The 23,143-nt window shown below is 40.2% G+C and overlaps 1 protein-coding gene across 1 annotated transcript; it reads right to left on the bottom strand.

Annotated features, from left to right (window-relative positions):
* Positions 1-16,753: 16,753 nt before the first annotated feature.
* Positions 16,754-17,547, bottom strand: LOC138906067 (uncharacterized). The gene is made up of 2 exons (XM_070194587.1): positions 17,141-17,547; positions 16,754-17,048 (listed from the first exon to the last, which is right to left on the bottom strand). Exons 1-2 carry the CDS (start codon positions 17,545-17,547, stop codon positions 16,754-16,756), a joined length of 702 nt encoding a protein of 233 aa, XP_070050688.1.
* Positions 17,548-23,143: the final 5,596 nt, after the last annotated feature.

Below are 23,143 nucleotides of genomic sequence, written 5' to 3'. Positions count from 1 at the left end.
TGGACTTTAGTGTTATTGGACTCTGGATGGTATTCTGGGACCTTGGATCGGTTCATTTAGTTGATTGAAACTTGTGTGTGAAGTTTGATCATGATCCAGAATGTCTAAGTGAGATTCGAACACGTCTGGCGAAGTTAGAAGATATGAAAGTTAAAAGAAGAATTTTGATCGTAGATTCGTGGTTTTGATATTATTCATGGCATTTTGAGTGTTCGGATATGTTTGGATAAGGTATGGGGACTTGTTGGTATGATTGGATGGGGTCCCGAGGACTCGAAAGTATTTCGGGATGGTTTCAGATCATTTTTCTTTTGTTTTGTGACTGCTGGTTTCTGGTGTCAAGGGTGTGCATCGCGATCGCGATCGCGGAGAAGGACTCACGATCGCGGAGTATTGTATAGAGATGGGAAGAATTTGTTCTTCGCGATTGCGTATGGGGGTTTGCAATCGCGGTGCTTGATCTTGGTGTGTTTTGCATTTGAATGGTGAGGATCACGACACAGTGTGTTGTGGGGCTAACCTAGTTTGGAGGGCTATTAATCGTGATCGCGTGGGGGAGTCCACGATCATAGAAGATGAATTTATGAGGCTGAAGGATTGGCCTTCGTGCTCATGGAGATGGGCTCGCGTAGGCATGGCTGGATGAGGGTAGCGATCGTGATAGGACCTCGCTCCGTGAAGGAGAATTTCTGTGCAAGGCTGGTTTGGCCTCCACGATCGCAAGGTTGCTTCTGCGATTGTGTAGAAGAAGGCCTAGGCAGAATATAAGTTAGTAAAGGAATTTTCTCATTTTCATCTCATTTCTCTTATTAGAACCGATTTTGGGGCGATCTTCGAGAGGCATTTTCATCATCTATCACAAGGTAAGTGATTCCCACTCATTATGAATTAAATACATGGATTATATGCGGATTTGAACATAAAAATTTGTAAAAATTATGGAATTTTGGAAGAAAGCCTAGAAATGGTATTTTTGAGTTTTGACCACGAAATTAGACATGAAATTGGGAATAAAGTATATTTGAGTACGTGGTGCTATGAGTAATATTTATCTTCAAATATTTTCTAAATCTGAGCACGTGGGCCCGGGGTTGACTTTGTTGACCTTTCGTGTGGAGATGTGAAATTTTTCTAATTGTTAAATTATGAGTCTTTGAGTATATTTTGATTGGTTTGCACGTTCTTTTGACTAGTTTCGCATCGTTTGGTATTGATTTAAGGTATTAGAGAGGCATTAGAGCCGATTGTCGAATTTCGGAGCAAGGTAAATCTACTGTCAAACCTTGTGAGGGAAAATTTACTTCGTAGGTGCTATATTTGTTATGTGCTACATTTTATGGGAGATACGCACGTATAAAGTGACGAGTGTTCGTGTGTATGCTAGCATTCCTGATTATGTTCGGGTAGACTTTGATTCACGTCATGTTTTAATTGTATTATTTGAGTTAAACTTAAATGTTAACATGCCTTAATTATTATTATTTTTAGCCTGAGACAAGACTTGTATAGAGTATCGAACCTTGCTATTTTTGATATTTGACGAACTACTTAGTTAGTCATGGAAATTATACTTACTTTTACGGATTTCTCCCGTATTGTGCATATTCGTCCGAAAGTTTCCTTGAATTTCATAACTCACACACATATTCGTGAGTGGGGCTAGTGACCCGTTAAAGTTTTAGTATTTTTATGGGATCAGACAAAATGCCTCAGTAGCATTCTTATGGGATCGGGTTATTCGCCTCGGCAGTATTGTGTAACACACTCTTATGGGATTGGGCCATTCGCCTCGGCAGTATCATGTAGCATATTCTTATGGGATCGGGTCATTCGCCTTAATAATATCATGTAATACACTATTATGCAATTGGGTCGTTCGCCTCGACAGTACCTTGTAACACACTTTTATGGCATCGGGCTGTTCGCCTTGGAAATTATATGAAACACTGTTATGGTTCTAACAAAAAGGTTTCCTTGATCATAAAATAAAAAAAAGAAGGGTCTTTCGCCTCGACAGGATCGAGCGTTATTTGATCGGGAGTCAGCATACCTATCAGTCTTTCTTACTTGAGATGTGACATTTTATTTGGTGTTGACCATTATTTATTTCATTTGAGGTAGTATCCGGTATTAGAGGACTTCCTATTTACTCTTCTGTTGAGGATCATGTTATGCACATATATTTGTTTTGTTGCTTTTACCTGTTATGCCTCATACCTATCTATTCTTATTGTACTTTGATTAATGGATCACTAGTAAGTGTCGATGTCGATCCCATGTCACTATTTCTTTGAGGATAGGCTAGATACTTACTGGGTACGTATTGATTTACATACTCATACTACACTTCTGCACTAATCGTGTAGGTACTCAAACAGGTACTTTTGGTGGTCATCTTGGTACATAGGCGCAACTACTAAGGAGACTTTTCGGTGAGCTGCACTCCATGTTGCGATCTACAGCACACGGAGTCCCCATCTTATTGATTTACTACACCCTATCTATTTTATGTTCCAGACAGATGTTGTAGTAGTATTGTACTTTCTTATAGATTCCCATGCACTTGTGACACCGAGTTTTGGGGATTTAGATTCTTGCTCTTGGCAGTACTCCGTTATATATCTAGGTTTATATCTGACCGTGTTTGAACCTTTAAATTAATATCAATATTTTATTATGGAAAATGGACAATTTCGGTTATTTATTTCATTATCTGTTTCGAGAAGCGCTTGATTTATCTATCAGTTGGTTGATTAAATTGTCAGCCTTCCTAACAGCAGCGTTGGGTGACATCACGGCCTATGGTGGGAATTTGGTCATGAGCTTAGTATCAGAGAACTAGGTTTTCTTAGGCCCACGAGTCATGAGGAAGTCTAGTAGAGTCTTGCTGATCGGTACAGAGACGTATGTACTTATCTTTGAGAGGCTACATGTCTGTTAGGAAAACATCCCTTTCTTGATTCCTTGTCATGCGAATTGATCTTGGGTGAAGCTTATGTCTTCAGTTCCTTCCAACTCAATCATACGCGATGTTGAGTATTCGATATCAGTTGGGCGCCGGCGAGTTGTAGTGATGATACCAACGTGGAGCATAATGTTTTTCCCTGCATTATGAGGGCGAACTACTATCGTCGCCTTGTGGAGGGGTGTTCAGTTATTCCAATTCAGTATTGATATTTCCCACGGGTTCAGAGTTATATGCGGTGTATTGTGATATTTCTCGCGTCGTTGTCGCGCAGTGTTGGTGTGAATGGTAGGGAATTTACTCATATGTTTGTGGTAGTGAATGATTCAAGAGGAGCATTAGAAGTTCGTAATTGGAAGATTCAGTATTAAATTTCAGCGCATTTGAGGCAATTGGGTTATGGATGTTCATGCTTTGGTTGATGGAGTAGCGAGAATTGATATCTTTGAACTTGGCAGAAATCTTATTTGTGTGGTGGTGTCGTCGTCCTTGTTTGAACGCATTAAGGCACGTGTGATGAAGGGGGATGGTGTTGTGAAGTGGTACCTAAGAAGCAGTTATCGGAGATGACGGTGTGTTGTGACTTCAAAATCAAATTGTTGTTTCCAATGTTGATAGTTTGAGGGAGATGATCCTTGATGGGGCTTAGAGTTGATGGCGTTCTATTTTTCGGGTGCTACGGAGATGGATTGTGATTTGGGGCGACATTATTGGTGGACAAGTGACTAAGTCTATGTATTTCGTTTGAGATGGTGGCTTCTACACTTGTGAAGTTTGAATGTGATGAAAGGAGTTGTTCGGGATGCAGAGGAATGTGAATGCTTGATTATCATTTTGTGATGCAATATGGCTTCGAGTTTTAGACTTGAGGAGGAGGACATCTGGTGTAATTCAAGCAAGGAATTTGATGGATATGTGTTACGTATAACCTTATCGATTTATGTGAAGGTCGTGGAATGACTCGGATTTTATACTTCTTATAAATGTGATGTGCAAGGGAAAGGATTCATTCGGTTGCTTCTTTGGAGTATTCATGTGCAAATGGAGCACTAGTTGTTCGGTTTTATATATTCGGGACTAGCTAGAGTAGGCGAATCTCAATAATAGTTCTAGTGGGTTCAAGATTTAAAGTGTGGTGCCTAAGGATTTTAGGGTTCGCTGCATGGCTAAGGATTGAGTATTGCGGCAGATTGTGAAAGAGACTTGGAGTAATTTTTATGTTGTCACCGGGTTTGCAGTGCGGTATTAAAGAGATAGAAGAAACAACCTCGGATTCGTAGAAGATCTCCTCGGAATGGGTGTAGGAGTTAGAGGTACTATCGAGTGCATCAGAGGGTATAAAATAGCTTATAGGTATTGAGATGACGTGGTCTTACGATTTGGGGTCACTCGGGATAAGTGTCGATTGAAATCCATGGTGTGCTAGGAAGAGAAGTGTTATTTTGAAAGCAAGTCAAGAGGAAATCTAAAGTAGTGAGGTCAGCATAATAGTGGCTTTGGTCAGTATGGTAAGGGAGATTATCGGTTCATGCGGTATGATAAGGCTATACAGATGTTTCGTGGCTATACTTGTGGGTTTGGCAGTCTGCATGACTCGATTAATTTAGAAGACTCAATTTTAATGGTCCGATTATGCGTAAATGGGTCCCGAAGAGTTATGACAGTTTAGGCCAAGAATTGAAGTTTGTATCTTCTGCCGTTATGGGATGTTTGTTGTGTGTTGCAATTTTTCTTCTAAAATGAGTTAAGTGAAACGTTACTAACTGATAAAGTATTTATTCTACTAGTGATTCAGTATTTATGACGGGATTCTAGTACTCTCGCGTAACATCATGATGGACGCGGTGAGCTAGGTGGAAATTGGGATTGAAGGGTTAAGGTTGCGGTTCAGTTTGACAGATTTTGTTACTTGGCTCAGAAGGTTATGGGAGTACCTCCCATGGGATGATTGTGTAGGTGTGACGTGTCAGTCATTTAAGCAGTAGAGATTGAGATCAGGTATGGAGATTCTGGTACTGTCGTAGATTGAAGTGTTTATAGCTGAGAGACGCACTATTCCTTTGGTTATGAGCTTTGGAAGTTTGTTCAGGATTTGATAGTTGATGGTATGTGTCATGGATAAGGTCATTTTGGATCTTGAAAGGATACTTACCTATTTTGAGAATTTTGGAATCGGTTTAGAGGTCCATTGGCGGGCCTAATGTGAATGTATATTCTACACTAGATCAGATATATTTATTCAGCGAGTCATTTGTCTATGGATGAGTCTTCGGGCATGGTGGATGTTGTTCCTGTCGTCATCTATTTCATATGTTACTCTTTTATGCTATGTGGATTGTGAGGCGGATTGATTATTCACATGCGTGTTGTGGTCCTGTATAGGCTCTATGGTATTACACAAGCGAGATAACTCTCGAGATGTTGGGTTATTTATTGCACCTTAGTTGTGCTTGGCCTTTTCGTAGAACATTATGCTATCCGCCTCCCCAGGGTTATGTTTATACACTTGGTGTGCTTGTTGTTGATATACATGTGTCTAATGGGTATGAGCATTTTGGCTCGATGGGTATTTTCCATTTAGATTACTATGTGAGGATCGGGTGGCACGCCACCAAGGGTATGATGTTCGAATTGAGTTGCACGTCGTAATGATACTATGTGTGGATCGGATTGCTAGAATGTTCTGTACTCGGGGTTTCTTTCCTTATTGTCCATATTCGAGTTGTGGCTTGTTTGGTGCGCGAATCGCATTGTATGAGATTTTGATGGTGTTTGATGTGGCCTGTCGATAAAACAGCTTGTACTAGGTGAGACAAGGTTGTTGGACCTAGAATCGGTGCAATCAGATTGGTATAATGTATGTTTGGAGGAAGAATCCATGACTTATTGATTTGACGGGTGGTTAAGAGTTTCTGCAAATCTCTTTCATTGTTGCAGTATTGCAAGGGTTGGAACAAGCCTTTTATGTGTCATGAGGTTTATCACCGATACCGAGATCAAAAATTACAACTATTGTGGTTGGAAGACATTGCTTTGGGTAGACGATCTATGCGGTACATTGTGCGGTTACAATTTGGGTGTATTATTATGCTTTGGTACAACTTGCTAAGTTGATACAGTGTATGTATACAAGAATCAGACCTGATAGAAAAATTTGGGATGTTGGAATTTGGTTCTAAGGCTTGTGGGCTATGGTAGTAGGAAGGATCTTCAGTCGAGGTTGAGCTAACGCGATCATATAGATTAGCACGGGTATGTGCACGAGGAGTTATACGGTGATTCAGAAGCTTAGGGACGACTCTTGGCATGTTAGAGGACAAACGTAGGTTTAAGTGGGGGAGAATGTAATGACCCTATCGATTGTTCTGAACTCTAGCATGTCGTTCAGTAGTTTGAAACCTTGAGCAGTTTAACTATATGTAGCATGACTTGCACGGGTTGTCGGTTTCGATATTCGAGAAGTTCGGAGTTGATTTGGAAGAATAATTCTCAATTTGAAAGTTTTAAGTTGGAAGAGTTGACCACGGTTTGAATTTTGAGTAAACAACTTCAAAATCAATATTTAAAGATTCTTATAGGTTCGTAAGGTAATTTTGGACTTGGGCGTATGTTCGAGTTGAGTATCGGGTGGTCCGAGAGTGATTCGACGCTTATTTTTGGAAGTTTGCATTTTGAATGTTATGAATTAGCCAAGTTTGACTTAGACTTTGGTGTTATCAGACACTAGATGGTATTCCGATACATTGGATAGGTTCATTTAGTTGATTGAAACTTGCGTGTGAAGTTTGGTCACGATTCAGATTTCTAAGTGTGATTCAGACACATTCGGCGAAGTTTGAAGTTTGAAAGTTAAAAAAGGATTTTGGTCGTCGATTCATGATTTTGGTGTTATTCGTGGCATTTCAAACATTTGGATAAGGTATGAGAACTTGTTGGTGTGATTGGATAGGGTCACAGGGGCCTCGGATGTGTTTCGAGATGGTTTCAGACCATTTTCCTTTGTTTTGTGATTGTTGGTTTCTGGTGTCAGGGGTATGCATCGTGATCATGGAGAAGGACTCGCGATCGCGGAGTGTTTAATGGAGCTGGGAAGAAATTCTTATGTGCGATCGCGGTTAGGGGCCCGTGATTGTGGTGCTTGATCTGGGTGTGCTTCCTGTTCGCCTGGTGAGGATCGCGAACGCGGTATGTTGTGGGGATAGCCTGGTTTGGAGGCCTGTTAATCGCGATTGCATGGGAGAGTAAGCGATTGCGGAAGATGAATTTTTGAGGCTGAAGGATTGGCCTTCGCGTTCACAGGGATGGGCTCGCGTTCGCGTAGGCATGGCTGGATGAGGGTCGCATTTGTGAAGGAGAATTTCTAGACGAGGGTGATTTGGCCTTCGCAACCGCGAGGTTGCTTCCGCGATCGCGAAGAACAAGGTCTGGGTAGAATATTAGTTAGTAAATGGGGAATTTGCTCATTTTGATCTCACTTCTCTCACTGGAGACAATTTTGGGGCGATTGTGGAGTCGCATTTTCATCATATATCACAAGGTAAGTGATTCACACTTAATGTGAGTTAAATAAATAGATTATATATGGATTTGAACAAGAAAATTTGTAGAAATTGTGAAATTTTGGAAGAAAACATAGAAATAATATTTTTGAGTTTTGACCACGAAATTATACATGAAATTGGGAATAAATTACATTTGAGTTTGTGGTTCTATGGGTAATATTTATCTTTAAAAAGTTTTAAAATTCGGGCACGTGGGCCTGGGATTTACTTTGCTGAATGTGGAGTTGAGAATTGTTTCAAATTGTTAAATTACAAGTTTTTGAGTATATTTTGATTGGTTTGCACGTTTTTTGACTAGTTTCAGATTATTTGGCATTGATTTGAGGTGTTAGAGAGGTATCCGGTTGTCGAATTTCGGAGCGAGGTAAGTCTCCTGTCCAACCTTGTGAGGAAAAATTTACCCCGTAGGTACTATATTTATTATGTGCTATGTGTTATGGAAGCTACACACATATGAGGTGACGAGTGTCCGTGCGTATGCTAGCATTCTTGATTATGTTTGGGTAGACTTAGACTCATGCCATATTTTAATTGTGTTATTTGAGTTAATCTTGTCTGTTTACATGCCTTAATTATTATTATTATTTTCAGCCTGAGACTAGACTTGTATAGAGTATCGAACCTTGCTATTTTATATATTTGACGGGCAACTTGGTTGGTCGTGTAAATTATACTTCTTTTTACGGATTTCTCCCGTGTTGTGCGTATTCGTCCGAAAATTTCCTTGAATTTCATAACTCACACATATATTTGTGAATGGGGCCAGTGACCCATCAAAGTTTCAGTATTCTTATGGGATCGGGTTGAACGTCTCTATAGTATTCTTATGGGATTGTGTCGTTCGCCTCGCCAGTATTATTTAACACACTCTTATGGGATCGAGTCATTCGCCTCGGCTATATCATGTAGTATATTCTTATAGGATTGGGTCGTACTCCACGCCAGAATATTGTACCACCACTCTTATGGAATCGGGTCGTTCGCCTCGGCAGTTCTATGGAAACTCTTATGGGATCGGGCTATTCGCCTTGGTAGACTCGTGCGTTATATTTGATCGGGAGTCAGTGTACCTATGAGTCTTTCTGACTTGAGATGTAACATTTATTTGGAGTTGACCATTATGTACTCCATTCAAGATAGTATCCGGTATTTGAGGACTTCGTATTTACTCTTCTGTTGAGGATCGCGCAATGCATATATATCTGTTTCGTTGCTTTTACTTCCTATGCCTCATACCTGTCTATTCTTATTGTACTTTCATTATTGGATAACTAGTAAGTGTCGATGTCGATACCATGTCACTATTTCTTCGAGATTAGGCTAGATACTTACTGGTTACGTATTGATTTAGGTCATGACATTTAACTTGTACAAGACGCGATATTCATTTCGGTGTTGGATTGGTAAGTCGCTTTATTAAAATTCCAACAGCTTCACTTTTAAAAGCAACCGAAAGAATATTTCGATACGTCAAATGTACCATCAACTGTGGTATTTCCTATTCATCTTCTAAAGACTTCAAGCTTGTTGGCTATTGTGATAGTGATTGGGATGGTAATGTTGATGACCGAAAAAGTATTTACATGGAATTCTAAGAAGCAACTAATTGTGACTCTATCCACTTGTGAAGCGGAGTATGTGGCAGCTTCTTCGTGTGTTTGTCATGCTATATGGCTAAGGAGCTTGTTGGAAGACTTCATCCACCACAAGAATACACAACTAAGATTTGTGTTGATAACTAATTGGCCATTGCATTGGCCAAGAATCCAGTGTTTCGTAAAAAGAGCAAGCATATTGATACTAAGTATCATTTCATTAGAGATTGCATATTCAAGAACGAAGTGGAGCTTAACTTCATGAAATCGGACCTAGTTGCGGTCATTTTCACCAAGTTATTGAAGATAGGCATTTTTCAGAAGGAAAGGATGGCTCCTGGAGTAATGAATCAAGTTTAAGCAAGGATGTTGATAATAATTAAACTTATTCATGCATTAACTTTATTATTAGTTCATGAACTAGTAGATTAAATATATTAGGAGATGCAATCATTGATGGAAAACTCTAGAATTAGTTTAGTAAGTTCTTGTTCATGTACTTGGGGATAGGAGAAGCCTAAAATTAAATTTAAATACATGAATTCTATGCTAGATATATAATGGAAACACCTATATATCCAGCTATTCCTAGCCACTTTGTTCGAGTAAAAGTAGGGACATATCCTCTCTTCCTCCACTTGTCTTCTAGTGAGCTTTTGAGTATTTACTTTTTGTTGTCTCTCCCAAATTTCTAACAGATGTGCAATTATAAATTAAATAATAATCAAAAGCACTAAAAGTATCTAAGACATAAACATACAGTTTATAGATAATCTAATATCGCTTAATAATAGGAGTTTAATTGGTAATCGAATCTCATGCCTTCAGCTTTTTAATGTACCCACCCCTAACCTCAAATTCCTTCTGCAAAAAATCTACCGTCCACCCAACCACAGTGCCAATGTCGGCTCCCTTTTCCCCGGTCACTATCACAGCTAAAGGTTTGTACAGTGACACAGACAAAAGAGAAAAATGAAGTGATTGACCACAATACTCCATCCACTATGATGTTTGAAGGAAGAAAAATCAACCAAAACTTTTATTGAGTAGAAAAGGAATCCAATGAACACTGTCGATCTGTAGCAGCAACCATTTTCCTAGCAGAAAGTCATCGAACGCCCTTGTAAATCTTGGATGAAAAATACAATGACTGATTATTTAGATTTTTAGGAGCTCAGAACCATACAATATTGTTTTGTCACGATCCCATTTTCCTCCGCAGGATGTCGTTATGACACCTAATCTCTACGACTAGGTAAGCCTAACATGCATATAGAGAAATAGCGAAAATACTACTAAACTTCAAATAAAAACCTTCATACTATAACAAATAACTCAACAGTACAATAGTTAACACTCTCACCAAAACCTAGTGGAACAGAGTCATAACCTCTACAAGATGGTACTACAAGTCTCGAACTACAATATTGTTTGAAACAAGAAAGAAACAGTGGAATGTCTAAAACAGAAGGGGACTCCGAGGCCTGCGAACTTGGAGCAGGTATACCTTGAAGTCTCCAAAAGCAGCAACTCATATCAACTCTAGCGTCCGGCATGGGCAGACGTACCTGGATCTGCAAAAAACGATGTGCAGAAGCATAGTATGAGTACACCACAACGGTACCCAGTAAGTATCAAGTCTAACCTCGGTAGAGTAGTGACAAGACCAGGTCAAGATACTTACTATGATATAATATATAGAATGAAAATGTAATAACAAAAATTAATGGAAAGCGGAGCAATAAGTAATATGAAGAAAGTTAATAACATAGACTAACGAAAGGATTGTAAGCATAAAGGTAACATTAGGAAAGTAATTGAAAAGAACCACAATGTTCATATACGGACAATAATTGATAGAACAAGGAAGAACAAAACAATAAGAAGTGCTCCCACCAAATAACTCTTTACAACGCGAGATAAACAATAAGAATCACAACGAGGTACCGCCTCGTGTACAATAAGAATCACAACCGAGGTACCGCCTCGTGTATATCAACAATCACAACCGAAGTACCGCCTCATATTCAAAATTCACAATCTCAATCACAATCTTTTCTTACACTGTCGCGTGTGCCTTACATTTAAATAGTTTTGAAAATATTTTTCCGGAATTGATACACGTACTTTAGACCAACTTATGACGCCATGTGGCTTCACGTAATTCCCTTACAAGCAACACGCACATAAGTCTCACCTTATGCCGCCGCATGCACATTAACCCCTAGCCTTATACCGCCGCATGCACGTCAATATCACATTACAATAACAACTCGCACCACAAGTGCCCATATGTCACAACTTGCCAACAATCAATAATATCAATATTTCCACAACAATAGCCTATGGATCCAGCACAACCTGTACAAGAATATCAACAATAACAATAAATGTAAAATCCTCAACAAGAGAGATATCTCAACAATTAACAACTTCTCTTTAATGTGATACGGCTTTCACAACTTCAACACCAATAACTCAACAATAAGAAAGATAATGTGTAACCATGAAACTAAATACAAATAACTCACAATGGAAGAGATAACATGACTTTAAATAAGAATAATGGCAAAGAAAGAGATAACTTGTAACAATGACTGTAAATAATGATAATCAACAATGAAAGAGATGGCATGTACAATAACTTCAGACAATGATAATCCATAATGAAAGAGACAATTTGTAATCATATTAGAGGCAACAAGTTCAACTAAAGCATAAGAGCAAATTATCAAGTAGGATGTAAAACAAGTGTTAACAAAGTCATTTAAGTCATGTAAGGATAGACTAACACAAGTAAGAATAGATTGACTATGAGAATTTAGAACATGATATGACAATTCAATTAAAGCATGAAAAGAGTCTAAGTAGCCTAAACCGGTCAATTACTACATACAACCAGTGTACCCACTCATCACCTTGCGTACACAGCTTTCACTTAGCACAAATGACACAATCAATTCCAAATCATAAGGGGTAGTTCCCCCACACAAAGTTAGGTAAGATACTTACCTCAACTAGGCCAATTCAACCCTCGAAAATAGCTTTTTCCCTAAAATTCGCCTCCACACGACTCAAATCTAACCAAAATCAACTTAATATCATAAAATAATGCAAGGAAAATCAATTACAATAGATAAAGATATGATCTTTATACTTTTTCCAAGAATTCAACAAAGTCAACCAGAGGCTCGCCCGATCACAAACCGGGTCCAATGGTAGATTCTGACTACCCATGACCCCACGAGTTCATATATGTAATTAGTTTCAAACTCCGAGTCCAAATCGACTCACAAAACTCAAATTCTTATATTTCAAAAACTTGACAAACTTTCAGAGTGTTCACTTTGATTCACATGATTTTGATGTTAAAATCTAAGATATATTGATGGAATATGATTTTTAATAGATTTGAATTACTTACCCAAAGTTTGTAGATGAAATCCCCTCTCCAAATCGCCTCCTACCGAGTCTAGGATTCTAAAATGAAAGAATATATTGAAAAATTCCGTTTCTTAGCCCTTTGTACCAGTTGTAGTTGTCGCATTTGCGATTGCGAACCCTGACATCCTCATTCATCACGCAATTGCGACAAAAGGCTTCACAATTGCGAAGCCGGGAACTTCGCAAAAGAGAACAAAGGTTCGCAAATGTGAACCAAGCCAAAATCCTGCTGCCTTCGCAAATACGAAGGGGAAGTCGCAATTGCGACATCTGTGCCCCCACTGTCACCTTCGCAATTGCGATAATTGGGCACCAGCAATACCAGCAGTTCAATTTCAATTCAATCCATTCCGAAACATGTCTAAAACTCATCCGAGCCCTCGGGGCTCCAAACCAAATATCCAAACAAGTCTAAAAACATCATACGAACTTGCTCGCGCGATCAAAATATAAAAATAACGTCTAAAACAACGAATCTACCACTAAAATGCATGAATTTCAATGTAAAGTTCAAGAATCTCTAGAATTACAACTAAACATCTGAATCCTATCAAATCAACTCAAATGATACCAAATTTTGCAAACAAGTTCTAAATAGTATAACGGACCTATTACAAGTCCCGAAATAAAATTCCGAGCTCGATAGCTAAAAGTCAACCTACAGTCAAACTTTTTAACTTCAAATTGTCAAATTCCATAATTTTACTGAAACAATGTTCTTTGATCTCAACTTCCGGACCTATCTGCCCAAGATAGCAATCGGCTCCTCAATATAAGTCAAATCCTCATCCAATTAGACAGTGCTGAAGTTTAAAACATAAGACGGATCACTGTAATACTTCCGGAGCATGGAAACATGGAACACCGGATGAACCGGAGATAAACTAGGTGGCAATGCAAGCTTGTAGGCCACCTCACCAATCCTCTCAATGATCTCAAAAGGTCCGATATACCTAGGGCTCAATTTTCCCTTCTCTTTGAACCTCACCAAACCCTTCATGGGTGAAACTCGGAGCAAGAATCTCTCTCCAACCATGAATGCAACATCACAAACCTTCCGATCCGTATAACTCTTCTGTCTAGATTGGGATGTGCGAAGCTAATCCTGGATCAACTTGACCTTCTCCAAGGCATCTAGAACCAAATCTGTGTGTAATAACTTACCCTCTCCCAGCTCAAACCAACCAACTAGAGAACGACATCATCTCCCACATAGAGTCTCATAATGAGCCATCTGAATACTCGATTGGTATCTGTTGTAGTACGCAAATACCGCAAGCGGAAAGAACTGATCCCAAGAACCCTCAAAATCTATAACACAGGAACAAAGCATAGCCTCCAATATCTGAATGGTACGCTTGGACTGTCTGTCCGTCTGGGGGTGAAATGTTGTACTCAACTCAACATGTATGCCTAACTCACACTGTACAGCTCTCCAGAAACACGATGTATACTGCGTGCCCCGGTCAGAGATGATGGATACTGGCACGCCATGAAGTCGGATAATCTCGCAGATATAGATCTAAGCTGAGTTGCTCTGAAGAATAGGTAGTCACTACTGGAATGAAATGAGCCGACTTGGTCAACCTGTCCACAATCACCCATACCACGTCAAATTTCTTTTGAGTTCATGGGAGACCAACAATGAATTCCATGGTAACACGCTCACATTTCCACTCGGGAATCTCAAGTCTCTATCGCAAACCGCCTGCCCTCTGATGATCATACTTCAGTTGCTGACAATTTAGGCACCGAGCTACATACTTCACTATGTCTTTCTTCATTCTCCTCCACCAATAGTGCTGCCTCAAATCCTGATACATCTTAGCATCACCCGGATGAATGGATTACCGTGAACTATGGGCCTCCAGAAGGATCAACTCACGCAACCCATCCACATTGGCCATACATAATCGACTCTACATCTACAACACACAGTCATCTCTGATAAAAACCTCCTTGGCATTACCGTATTGTATCTTGTCCTTAAGGACAAGCAAATGGGGTCGTCATACTAACTCTCTGATGCGATCATATACAGAAGACTGAGAAACCACGCAAGCAAGAACTCGACTGGGCTCCAAAACATCCAATCTGACAAACTGGTTGGCCAAGGCCTAAACATCTAGGGCTAATGACATCTCTACTACCAATAGATATGCTAAACTGCCCAAACTCTCCGCCTTTCGACTCAAGGCATCGGCCACAACATTTGCCTTCCCGGGATGATATAAAATGGTGATATCATAGTCCTTAAGCAACTCTAACCATCTCCACTGTCGCAAGTGAAGATCTTTCTATTTGAATAGATGTTGTAGACTCCGGTGGTCAGTAAAGACCTCACAAGGGACAACGTACAAATAGTGCTGCCAGATCTTCAATGCATAAACAATAGCTGCATATTCCAAGTCGTGGACCGGATAATTCTTCTCATGGGTCTTCAAATGTCGAGACGCGTAGGCAATCACCCTACTATCTTGCACAATACCGTGACAAGGCCAACACATGACGTATCACAATACACAGTATAAGACCCCAAGCCCGTCGGCAACACCAACATTGAGGTTGTAGTCAAAGCAGTCTTGAGCTTTTGAAAGCTCGCTTCACACTCCTCAGATCATATGAAAGGAGCACCCTTCTGGGTGAATCTGGTCATATGTGGAGCAATAGTTGAGAAACCTTCTACGAAACGGCAATAATACCCAGCAAAACCAAGAAAACTCTGAATCACAGTAGTTGAAGATGGTCTGGGCCAACTCTGAACTGCTTCAATCTTTGAAAGTTTCGACACCTGCGGGAGTTTTTGGGTCTCGACCTGGTGAAGATGGTCTCGAAACCACATGACCCAAAAACTCCACCGAATCAAGCCAGAATTCACACTTTGAAAGTTTTGCATACAACTTGTTCTCTCTCAAGGTCTGGAGCATGATCATTAGGTGTTGCTCATGATCTTCCCGGCTGCGGGAGTACACCAAGATGACGTTAATAAACACAATGACGAATGAATCAAGATATAGTTGGAATACACTGTTCATCAGGTGCATGAATGCTGTTGGGGCATTGGTCAGCCCAAATGACATCACAAGGAGCTCGTAGTGACCATACCGAGTCCTAAAGGCAGTCTTCCAAATATCTGGATCCCAAATCTTCAAGTGCTGATAAACTGACCGCAAATCAATCTTTGAAAACACTCTGGCATCATGTAGATGATCAAATAAGTCATCAATGCATGGTAATAAATACATGTTCTTCACTGTAACCTTGTTCAACTGCCGATAACCAATACACATGCGAATAGAACTATCCTTCTTCTTCACAAACAAGACCGGAGCACCCAACGGTGACACACTAGGCCGTATGAAACCCTTAACTCTTGCAACTACTCCTTTAACTCTTTTAACTCAGCTGGGGCCATACAATATGGTGGAATAGAAATGGGCTGAGTGCCCGGCAACAAGTCAATACCAAAATTGATATCCCTATCGGGTGGCATGCTTGGAAGATCTGTTGGAAATACATCTGGGAAGTCTCTAACTACTGGAACTGACTCAACGGTAGGAGTATCTGTACTGACATCTCTCACAAAGGCTAGATAAGTATCACACCCCTTCTCAACCATCCACTGAGCCTTTAGAAATGACACAACCATGCTAGGAACATAATCCAATTCACCCCTCCACTCTAATCATGGCAAACCTAGCATAGCCAATGTCATAGTCTTGGCGTGATAATCTAGAATATCATGATAGGGTGACAATCAGTCCATGTCCAAGATAACATCAAAGTCTACTATGCTAAGTAAAAATAAATAAACACTTATCTCAAAACCACCAATAACAACTAAACACAACTGATACATACGGTCCAAAACAATAGAATCTCCCACAGGCATGGACACATAAACAGGAGAACTCAAAGAATCACGAGATATTCCAAATACAGAGCAAAGTAAGATGACACATATGAATAAGTGGATCCCGTATCAAATAAGACCGATGCATCTCTATAGAAAACTGGAACCATACCTGTAATGACTATGTCCGAAGCAACTGCCTCCGTCCTACCCAAAAAAGTATAGAATTTGGATAGTCCTCCCCCTCTAGGGCAACCTCTACCCTTCTATCCCCCTCCCCTAGCTAGCTGTGTGGGTGGAGCGGTAACTGGGCAGCAACCATGGCCTGAGAAGTCTATGGACCTAACTGAATCCGTAGAGCCTGAGTAGTCTGTGGAGGTGCACCCCTCCTGATTCTGGGGCAGTCTCTAACCATGTGACGGGTATCACCATACTCAAAGCAAGCTCTAAGTGGATATGGCTGCTGGGACAAGCTCGAGCCTGGTCGGCTAGACTGACCGCTGAAGGCACCCCGTGCAGGAGGTGCACTAGAATGTGGTTGAGCAAAGTGTGCAACCTGAGACCTCAGAATAACCAGAGCACCACTAGAAGCTAGAAGTGCTGAGTGAACTGGATGACTCACATAGCCTCTGCCATGATAGGCTGTAGTTGCAGGGTAACCACCACATAATCCTCCAGCACCTCGAGGCCTCCCTGTCCTCTCTCTCACGGCCCCGCATACCCTCCAAACTTCGGGAAATCTCTACCACCTGCTGATATGGGGTATTTGTCTCTAACTCTCGAGTCATGCTGAAATCTAATACCATAGTTGCGCCCCTCGATAAATTGACAGACTCGCTCTCTGATAGTAGAAACCAAGGCAGGTGCATGTCTGGACAAATCACTGAATCGAACAGCATACTCTGACACTGTCATTGCACCCTGGCGCATCTGCTCAAACTCCGTGCGCCATGCATCCCTAAGGGTATGAGGAACAAACTCTTTTAAGAATAACTCTGAAAATCGAGTCCATGTAAGTGAAGCTATATCGGCTGTGCTACCCTCCTCGTAAATCCGCCACCACTGATATGCTGCTCCCGATAGCTGGAATATAGTAAAAGTAACCCCACTCATCTCCACAATACCCATGGTGCGGAGAATATGGTGGCACTCCTCTAAAAAATCATGTGCGTCATCTGAAGCCAAACCACTTAAAGTATGAGGGTGATACTTCTTAAACCTCTCAAGTCTAAGATGCTCCTCCTTAGATGTTGCTGCCCTAATCTTGGGCTGAACCGGAATAACAGGCTATATTGGTATAACCTCTAGGACCTGATCAACATGGACCCGCTGCTCTGGGGTACGGGCCATAGAAGTCTGAGCTCCTCCCCCATCATGAGATGTGGCTGGTATAAGTGGAATCAACCCCGCCTGAGCTAAGGTGCCGAACATGCACAAGAATTGTGCGAGGGTCTCCTGTAGTGCACGGGTGGCAACAGGCACCTCGGGTGCCTGCCCCCCAACCGGAGTTACTAGCGGCTCATCTGTCGCAGCTCGGGCAGTTGCTCTAGCTGCACCACGTCCCCCTTCTCAGCCTCTGCCCCAGCACCGACATCTCGTGGCTATAGCAGGGGACGCGGTTATCTGATCGTTGGATCCAGCAATGCATGTCCTCAACATCTGTGAGAGATTAGAAAGTCAAAGATTTAGTTCTCAAAGTCAACCAATTCGCGCGATAAGAAATCAAAGAAGTGAAGTTTTCCTATCAGTTCCGTAGCCTCTCGAAGATAAGTGCAGACATCTTTGTGCCGATCCACAAGACTCTAATAAACTTGCTTATAACTCGTAACACCTATGAACCTAGAACTCTGATACCAACTTGTCAAGACCCCAATCTCCCTCCGTAGGATGTCGTGATGGCACTTAGTCTCTACGACTAGGTAAGCCTAACATGCATAGAGAAAAAGCGGAAATACTACAAAAGCTTCAAATTAAAACCTTCATACTATAATAAATAACTCAACAATACAATAGCCAACACTCTTCCCAAAACCTGGTGGAACGGAGTCATAAGCTCTACAAGATGGTACTACAAGTCTCGAACTACAATAATGTTTGAAACAAGAAAGAAAATGTGGAATGTTTAAAATAGAAGGATACTTCGAGGCCTGCGGACGTGGAGTAGGTATACCTTGAAGTATCTAAACGCAGCAACTCAAATCAACTCTAGCATCCCACATGGGCAGACATGCCTGAATCTACACAAAAAGATGTGCAGAAGCATAGTATGAGTACACCCTAACGATACCCAGTAAGTATCAAGCCTAAACCTCTATAGAGTAGTGACAAGGCCATGTCAAGATACCTACTAGGATATAATAAATAGAATGAAAACATAATAACAGGATTTAATGGAAATCAGAGCAATAAGTAATTTGAAGCAAGTTAATAACATAGACTAATGAAAGGATTGTAAGCATAAAGGTAACATAAGGAAAGCAATTCACAAGAACCACAATGTTCATATATAGACAATAACTTATAGAACAAGGAAGAACAAAATAACAAGAAGTGTTCCCACCAAATAACTCTTTACAATGCGAGATAAACAACAAGAATCACAACCGAGGTACCGCCTCGTATATATCAAGAATCACAATCCAGGTACTGCCTCGTATTCACAATTTACAATCTCAATCACAAATCTTTCTTTATACCGCCGCGTGGGCCTTACATTTAAATAGTTTTGAAAATAATTTTCCCGAAATAGCTACACGCACTTTAGCCCACCTTATGAAGCTGCGTAGCTTCACGTGATTCCCTTACAAGCAACACACACATAAGTCCCACCTTATGCCTCCAGATGCACATTAACCTCTAGCCTTATACCGCTGCTTGCGCGTCAATATCACACAACAATAACAACCCGCACCACAAGTTCCCATATGTCACAACTTGCCAGCAATCAACAATATCAATATTTTCACAACAATAGCCCATGGCTCCACCACAATGTGTACAAGAATATCAACAATAATAATGAATGTAAAATCCTCAACAAGAGAGATATCTCAATAATTAACAACTTCGCCTCAATGTGATACGACTTTCACAATTTCAACACCAATAACTCAACAATGAGAAAGATTATGTGTAACCACAAAACCAAATACAAATGACTCACAGTGGAAAAGATAACATGACTGCAAATAAGAATAATAGAAAAAAAAGAGATAACTTGTAACAATAACTTCAAATAATGATAATTAACAATGAAAGAGATGACATGTACAATGACTTCAAACAATGACAATCAACAATGAAAGAGACAACATGTTACCATAAAAGAGGAAACAAGTTCAACTAAAGCATAAGAGCAAATTATAAAGTAGGATGCAGAAAAACTATTAACAAAGTCATTTAAGTCATGTAAGGATAGACTAACATAGTTAAGAATAGATTGACTATGAGAATTTAGAACATGATATGACAATTCAATTAAAGCATGGAAAGAGTCTAAGTAGCCTAAATTGGTCAATTACAACATACAACCCGTGTACCCACAAGTCACCTTGCGTACACGGCATTCACATAGCACAAATGACACAATCAACCCCAAATCCTAAGGGGTAGTTCCCCCACAAAAAGTTAGGTAAGATACATACCTCAACTAGGCCAATTCAACCCTCGTAAATAGCTTTTCCCCTAAAATTTGCCTCCATACAACTCAAATCTAACCAAAATCGACTTGATATCATCAAACAATGGAAGGGAAATCAATTACAATAAATAAAGTTATGATCTTTACACTTCTCCCAAAAATCAACAAGAGTCAACCTGGGGGTCGCCCGGTCCAAACTCGGATCCAATGATATATTCCGACTACCCATGACCTCACGAGTTCTTATATGTGATTAGTTTCAAAATCCGAGTCCAAATCGACTCTCAAATCTCAAGTTCTTATTTTTCAAAAACTTGACTAAGTTACACAATTTTCACTTTGATTCACATGATTATGATGTTAAAATCTAAGATATATTGATGGAATATGATTAGAAATAGATTATAATCGCTTACACATAGTTTGTAGATGAAAATCCCCTCTCCAAAATGCCTCCTACCGAGTCTAGGGTTCTAAAATGAGAGAATGTGTTGAAAAATCCTGTCTCTCAGCCCTTTGTACCAGCTGCAGTTATAACATTTGCGACACAAGGTTCGCATTTGCCAACCCTCGCAATTACGGACCATGGATCGCATTTGCGAACCCTGACAGTGTAACGACCCAACTGGTCGTTTTGAGCATTTGCATTCTATTCAGCTATTTAAAGTCTTGAGTAGCTTCGTATGATGTATTATGATATGTGTGAATCGTCAGTTTTGGTTCTCAGGTGATTTAGAATTGATTTGGAAGAATGATTCTCAACTAGGAAGCTTTAATTTGGAAGAGTTGACCAAATTTGACTTTTGAGTATTTGACCTCGGGTAGGAGTTTTGATGGTTCTGTTAGGTCAGGATAGTGATTTTGGACTTGGGCGTATGCTCGAATTTGCATTTGGAGGTTTCTAGAATGTTTCGGCACTATTTGGCGAAAGTTGGCAATTTGAAGGTTTGGTATGTTCATAAGTTTGACCGGGAATTGCACTTGATAATGCCGGGTTAAGATTGTGGTTTTGGGAATTAGAATAGCTTCGTTATGTCATTTGGAACTTGTGTGCAAAATTTGGGATCATTCCGAGTTGATTTTATATGGTTCAACACGAGTTGTGAAAGTTGAAAGTTCAAAAGTTTATTAAGTTCGATTTAAGGTGTGATTCGTAGTTTTGATGTTGTTATGTATGATTTGAGGCATCGGGCAACTCCGTGTTATGTTATGGAACATTTTATATTCAGACGGGGTCCCGAGGGGATCGGATGAGTTTTGGACGAGGTTCAGATCATTTTGACTATGCTGGTTTGGCATGTATTCTTGTGTGACCGAACCTGCAGAGCTATGGGCATAGGTGCGGAGCCGCAAAAGCAGAAATGGAGACGCAGAAGCAGAGAGTGGAGCTAGGAGCAGGAGTCCGCAGACGCGGAGGACTCAATGCATATGCGATGGCACAGATACGGCGGCTTGGAGTGCATAAGCGAATAACGCGCAGAAGTGTGGGTTGATATCGCACATGCGATTGTGAAGAAGTGTGACCTTGTCTGCTAGTGCGAATGGACGGGTTTTCAGTGGTTTTCGCAGAAGTGGGAGATTTGTCGCAGAACCGACACCGCAGAAACAGCCTTTTATTCGCAAATGCGAAAAATAGCTGGGCAGAAGTTATAAATCGAGGGTTTTGTTCATTTTAACACATTTTGAGTTGGGGAGCTCGGATTTGGGCGATTTTGGAGGCGATTTTCACCATATGGATTGGGGTTAGTGTTTTCTAATCGGTTTTGATTACATTTCATGAATTTATCTTCATTTTTGGCATTTGATTGATGATTTCAAAGAGGATTTGTGGGGTTTTTGTCTAAACTTTTCTAAAGTGAATTTTTGAGTTTTGAACATTGATTCGGAGTCGGATTTGAGTGAAACTAGTATGGTTGGACTCGTAATTGAATGGGTTATCGGATTTTGTGACTTTTGTTGAGTTCTGAGGTGCGAGCATGGGTTTGACCTTTTGGATGACTTTGAGCTTTTGATTAAAGATTCAGCCTTTATTGATTAGGATTGTTTCCTTTGGCATTATTTTATGTTTTTGAGTTTCTTTTGGTTAGTTTCGAGTCATTAAGTGGTTGTTACGCGTGAGATGGCATTTCTAGAGTATTGTTTGGCTTGCTCGGTATTGGATTTGGCTTGTTCGAGGTAAGTAACATATCTAAACTTGGATTTGAGGGTATTTAACCCTGGGAACTATGTTATAAGAGATGTATTGAGGTGACGCACATGCCAGGTGACGAGCGTGTGGGTGTGCACCGGGGAAATCATAATTCTAGTTGACTATTAGACTATGACCGAACTTATTTTGCTGTTATATCTTGTTACATCCATGTTCTCCCTACTTGTTTGATTATATGAGTTGTGAATCCTGTTTAGACTATATGCTTATTCTGTTGGGACCCACTGAGGTTATTTCTATTGTTGAGTTATTTGCTTAAATTGAAATTATGTACCCGGTCATATTCATTCATTTGCATGTCATATTCACGCCGCAGCAGGCCATATTGGTTTTATATATATTATTATTATATGGATAGGGTTGCACGCCGCAACAGGTCTTATAGTCTTTATTATTATTTATGGGATCGGGCTTCATGTTGCAGCAGTCCATATTAGCTTTATATTAGCACTTGGGCAGGATCTGCCCCTCTGGAGTCTGACATACCAGCAGTGAGCGCAGGTACCATACAGTGCTGAGTAATTGAGTGTGCTGATTGATTGAGTGTGATGAGTAGGAGTGTGAGACAGTGAGATTGAGTACTCTGGGAGTGTGAGTGCATGGGTTTATCATTGTGATGCATTGCATTTGACATGCATGCTTGCATGTAGGTATAGAGATGTATTTCCTCATGTTATACGATATTATGACATTCATGAATTCATATGCACATTGACATTTAGGCATAGAGATGTACTTTCCTCATGCTATCTGATAATGAAATATCTTATCTGTTGTTGAAAGTTTTTGGGAAAAAATCATAGTTTTCTTATATACTCATATTTTGGTGACTTCGGTGAAAGATTTAGGTTTTGCTGTTATACCTGAAAAGCATG

Source organism: Nicotiana tomentosiformis, chromosome 2 (genome assembly GCF_000390325.3).
Source record: "Nicotiana tomentosiformis chromosome 2, ASM39032v3, whole genome shotgun sequence".
Lineage (NCBI taxonomy): Eukaryota > Viridiplantae > Streptophyta > Magnoliopsida > Solanales > Solanaceae > Nicotiana > Nicotiana tomentosiformis.
This window is presented reverse-complemented; position numbering and strand designations above follow the sequence as displayed.

Coding starts and splice junctions, on each gene's coding strand:
- LOC138906067 (XM_070194587.1), bottom strand. CDS start 17,547: ATGGGTATTGTGGAGATGAGTGGGGTTACTTTTACTATATTCCAGCTA. Junction 17,049..17,140: donor GATTTCCCGAAGTTTGGAGG/GTATGCGGGGCC, acceptor CTATCATGGCAG/AGGCTATGTGAGTCATCCAG.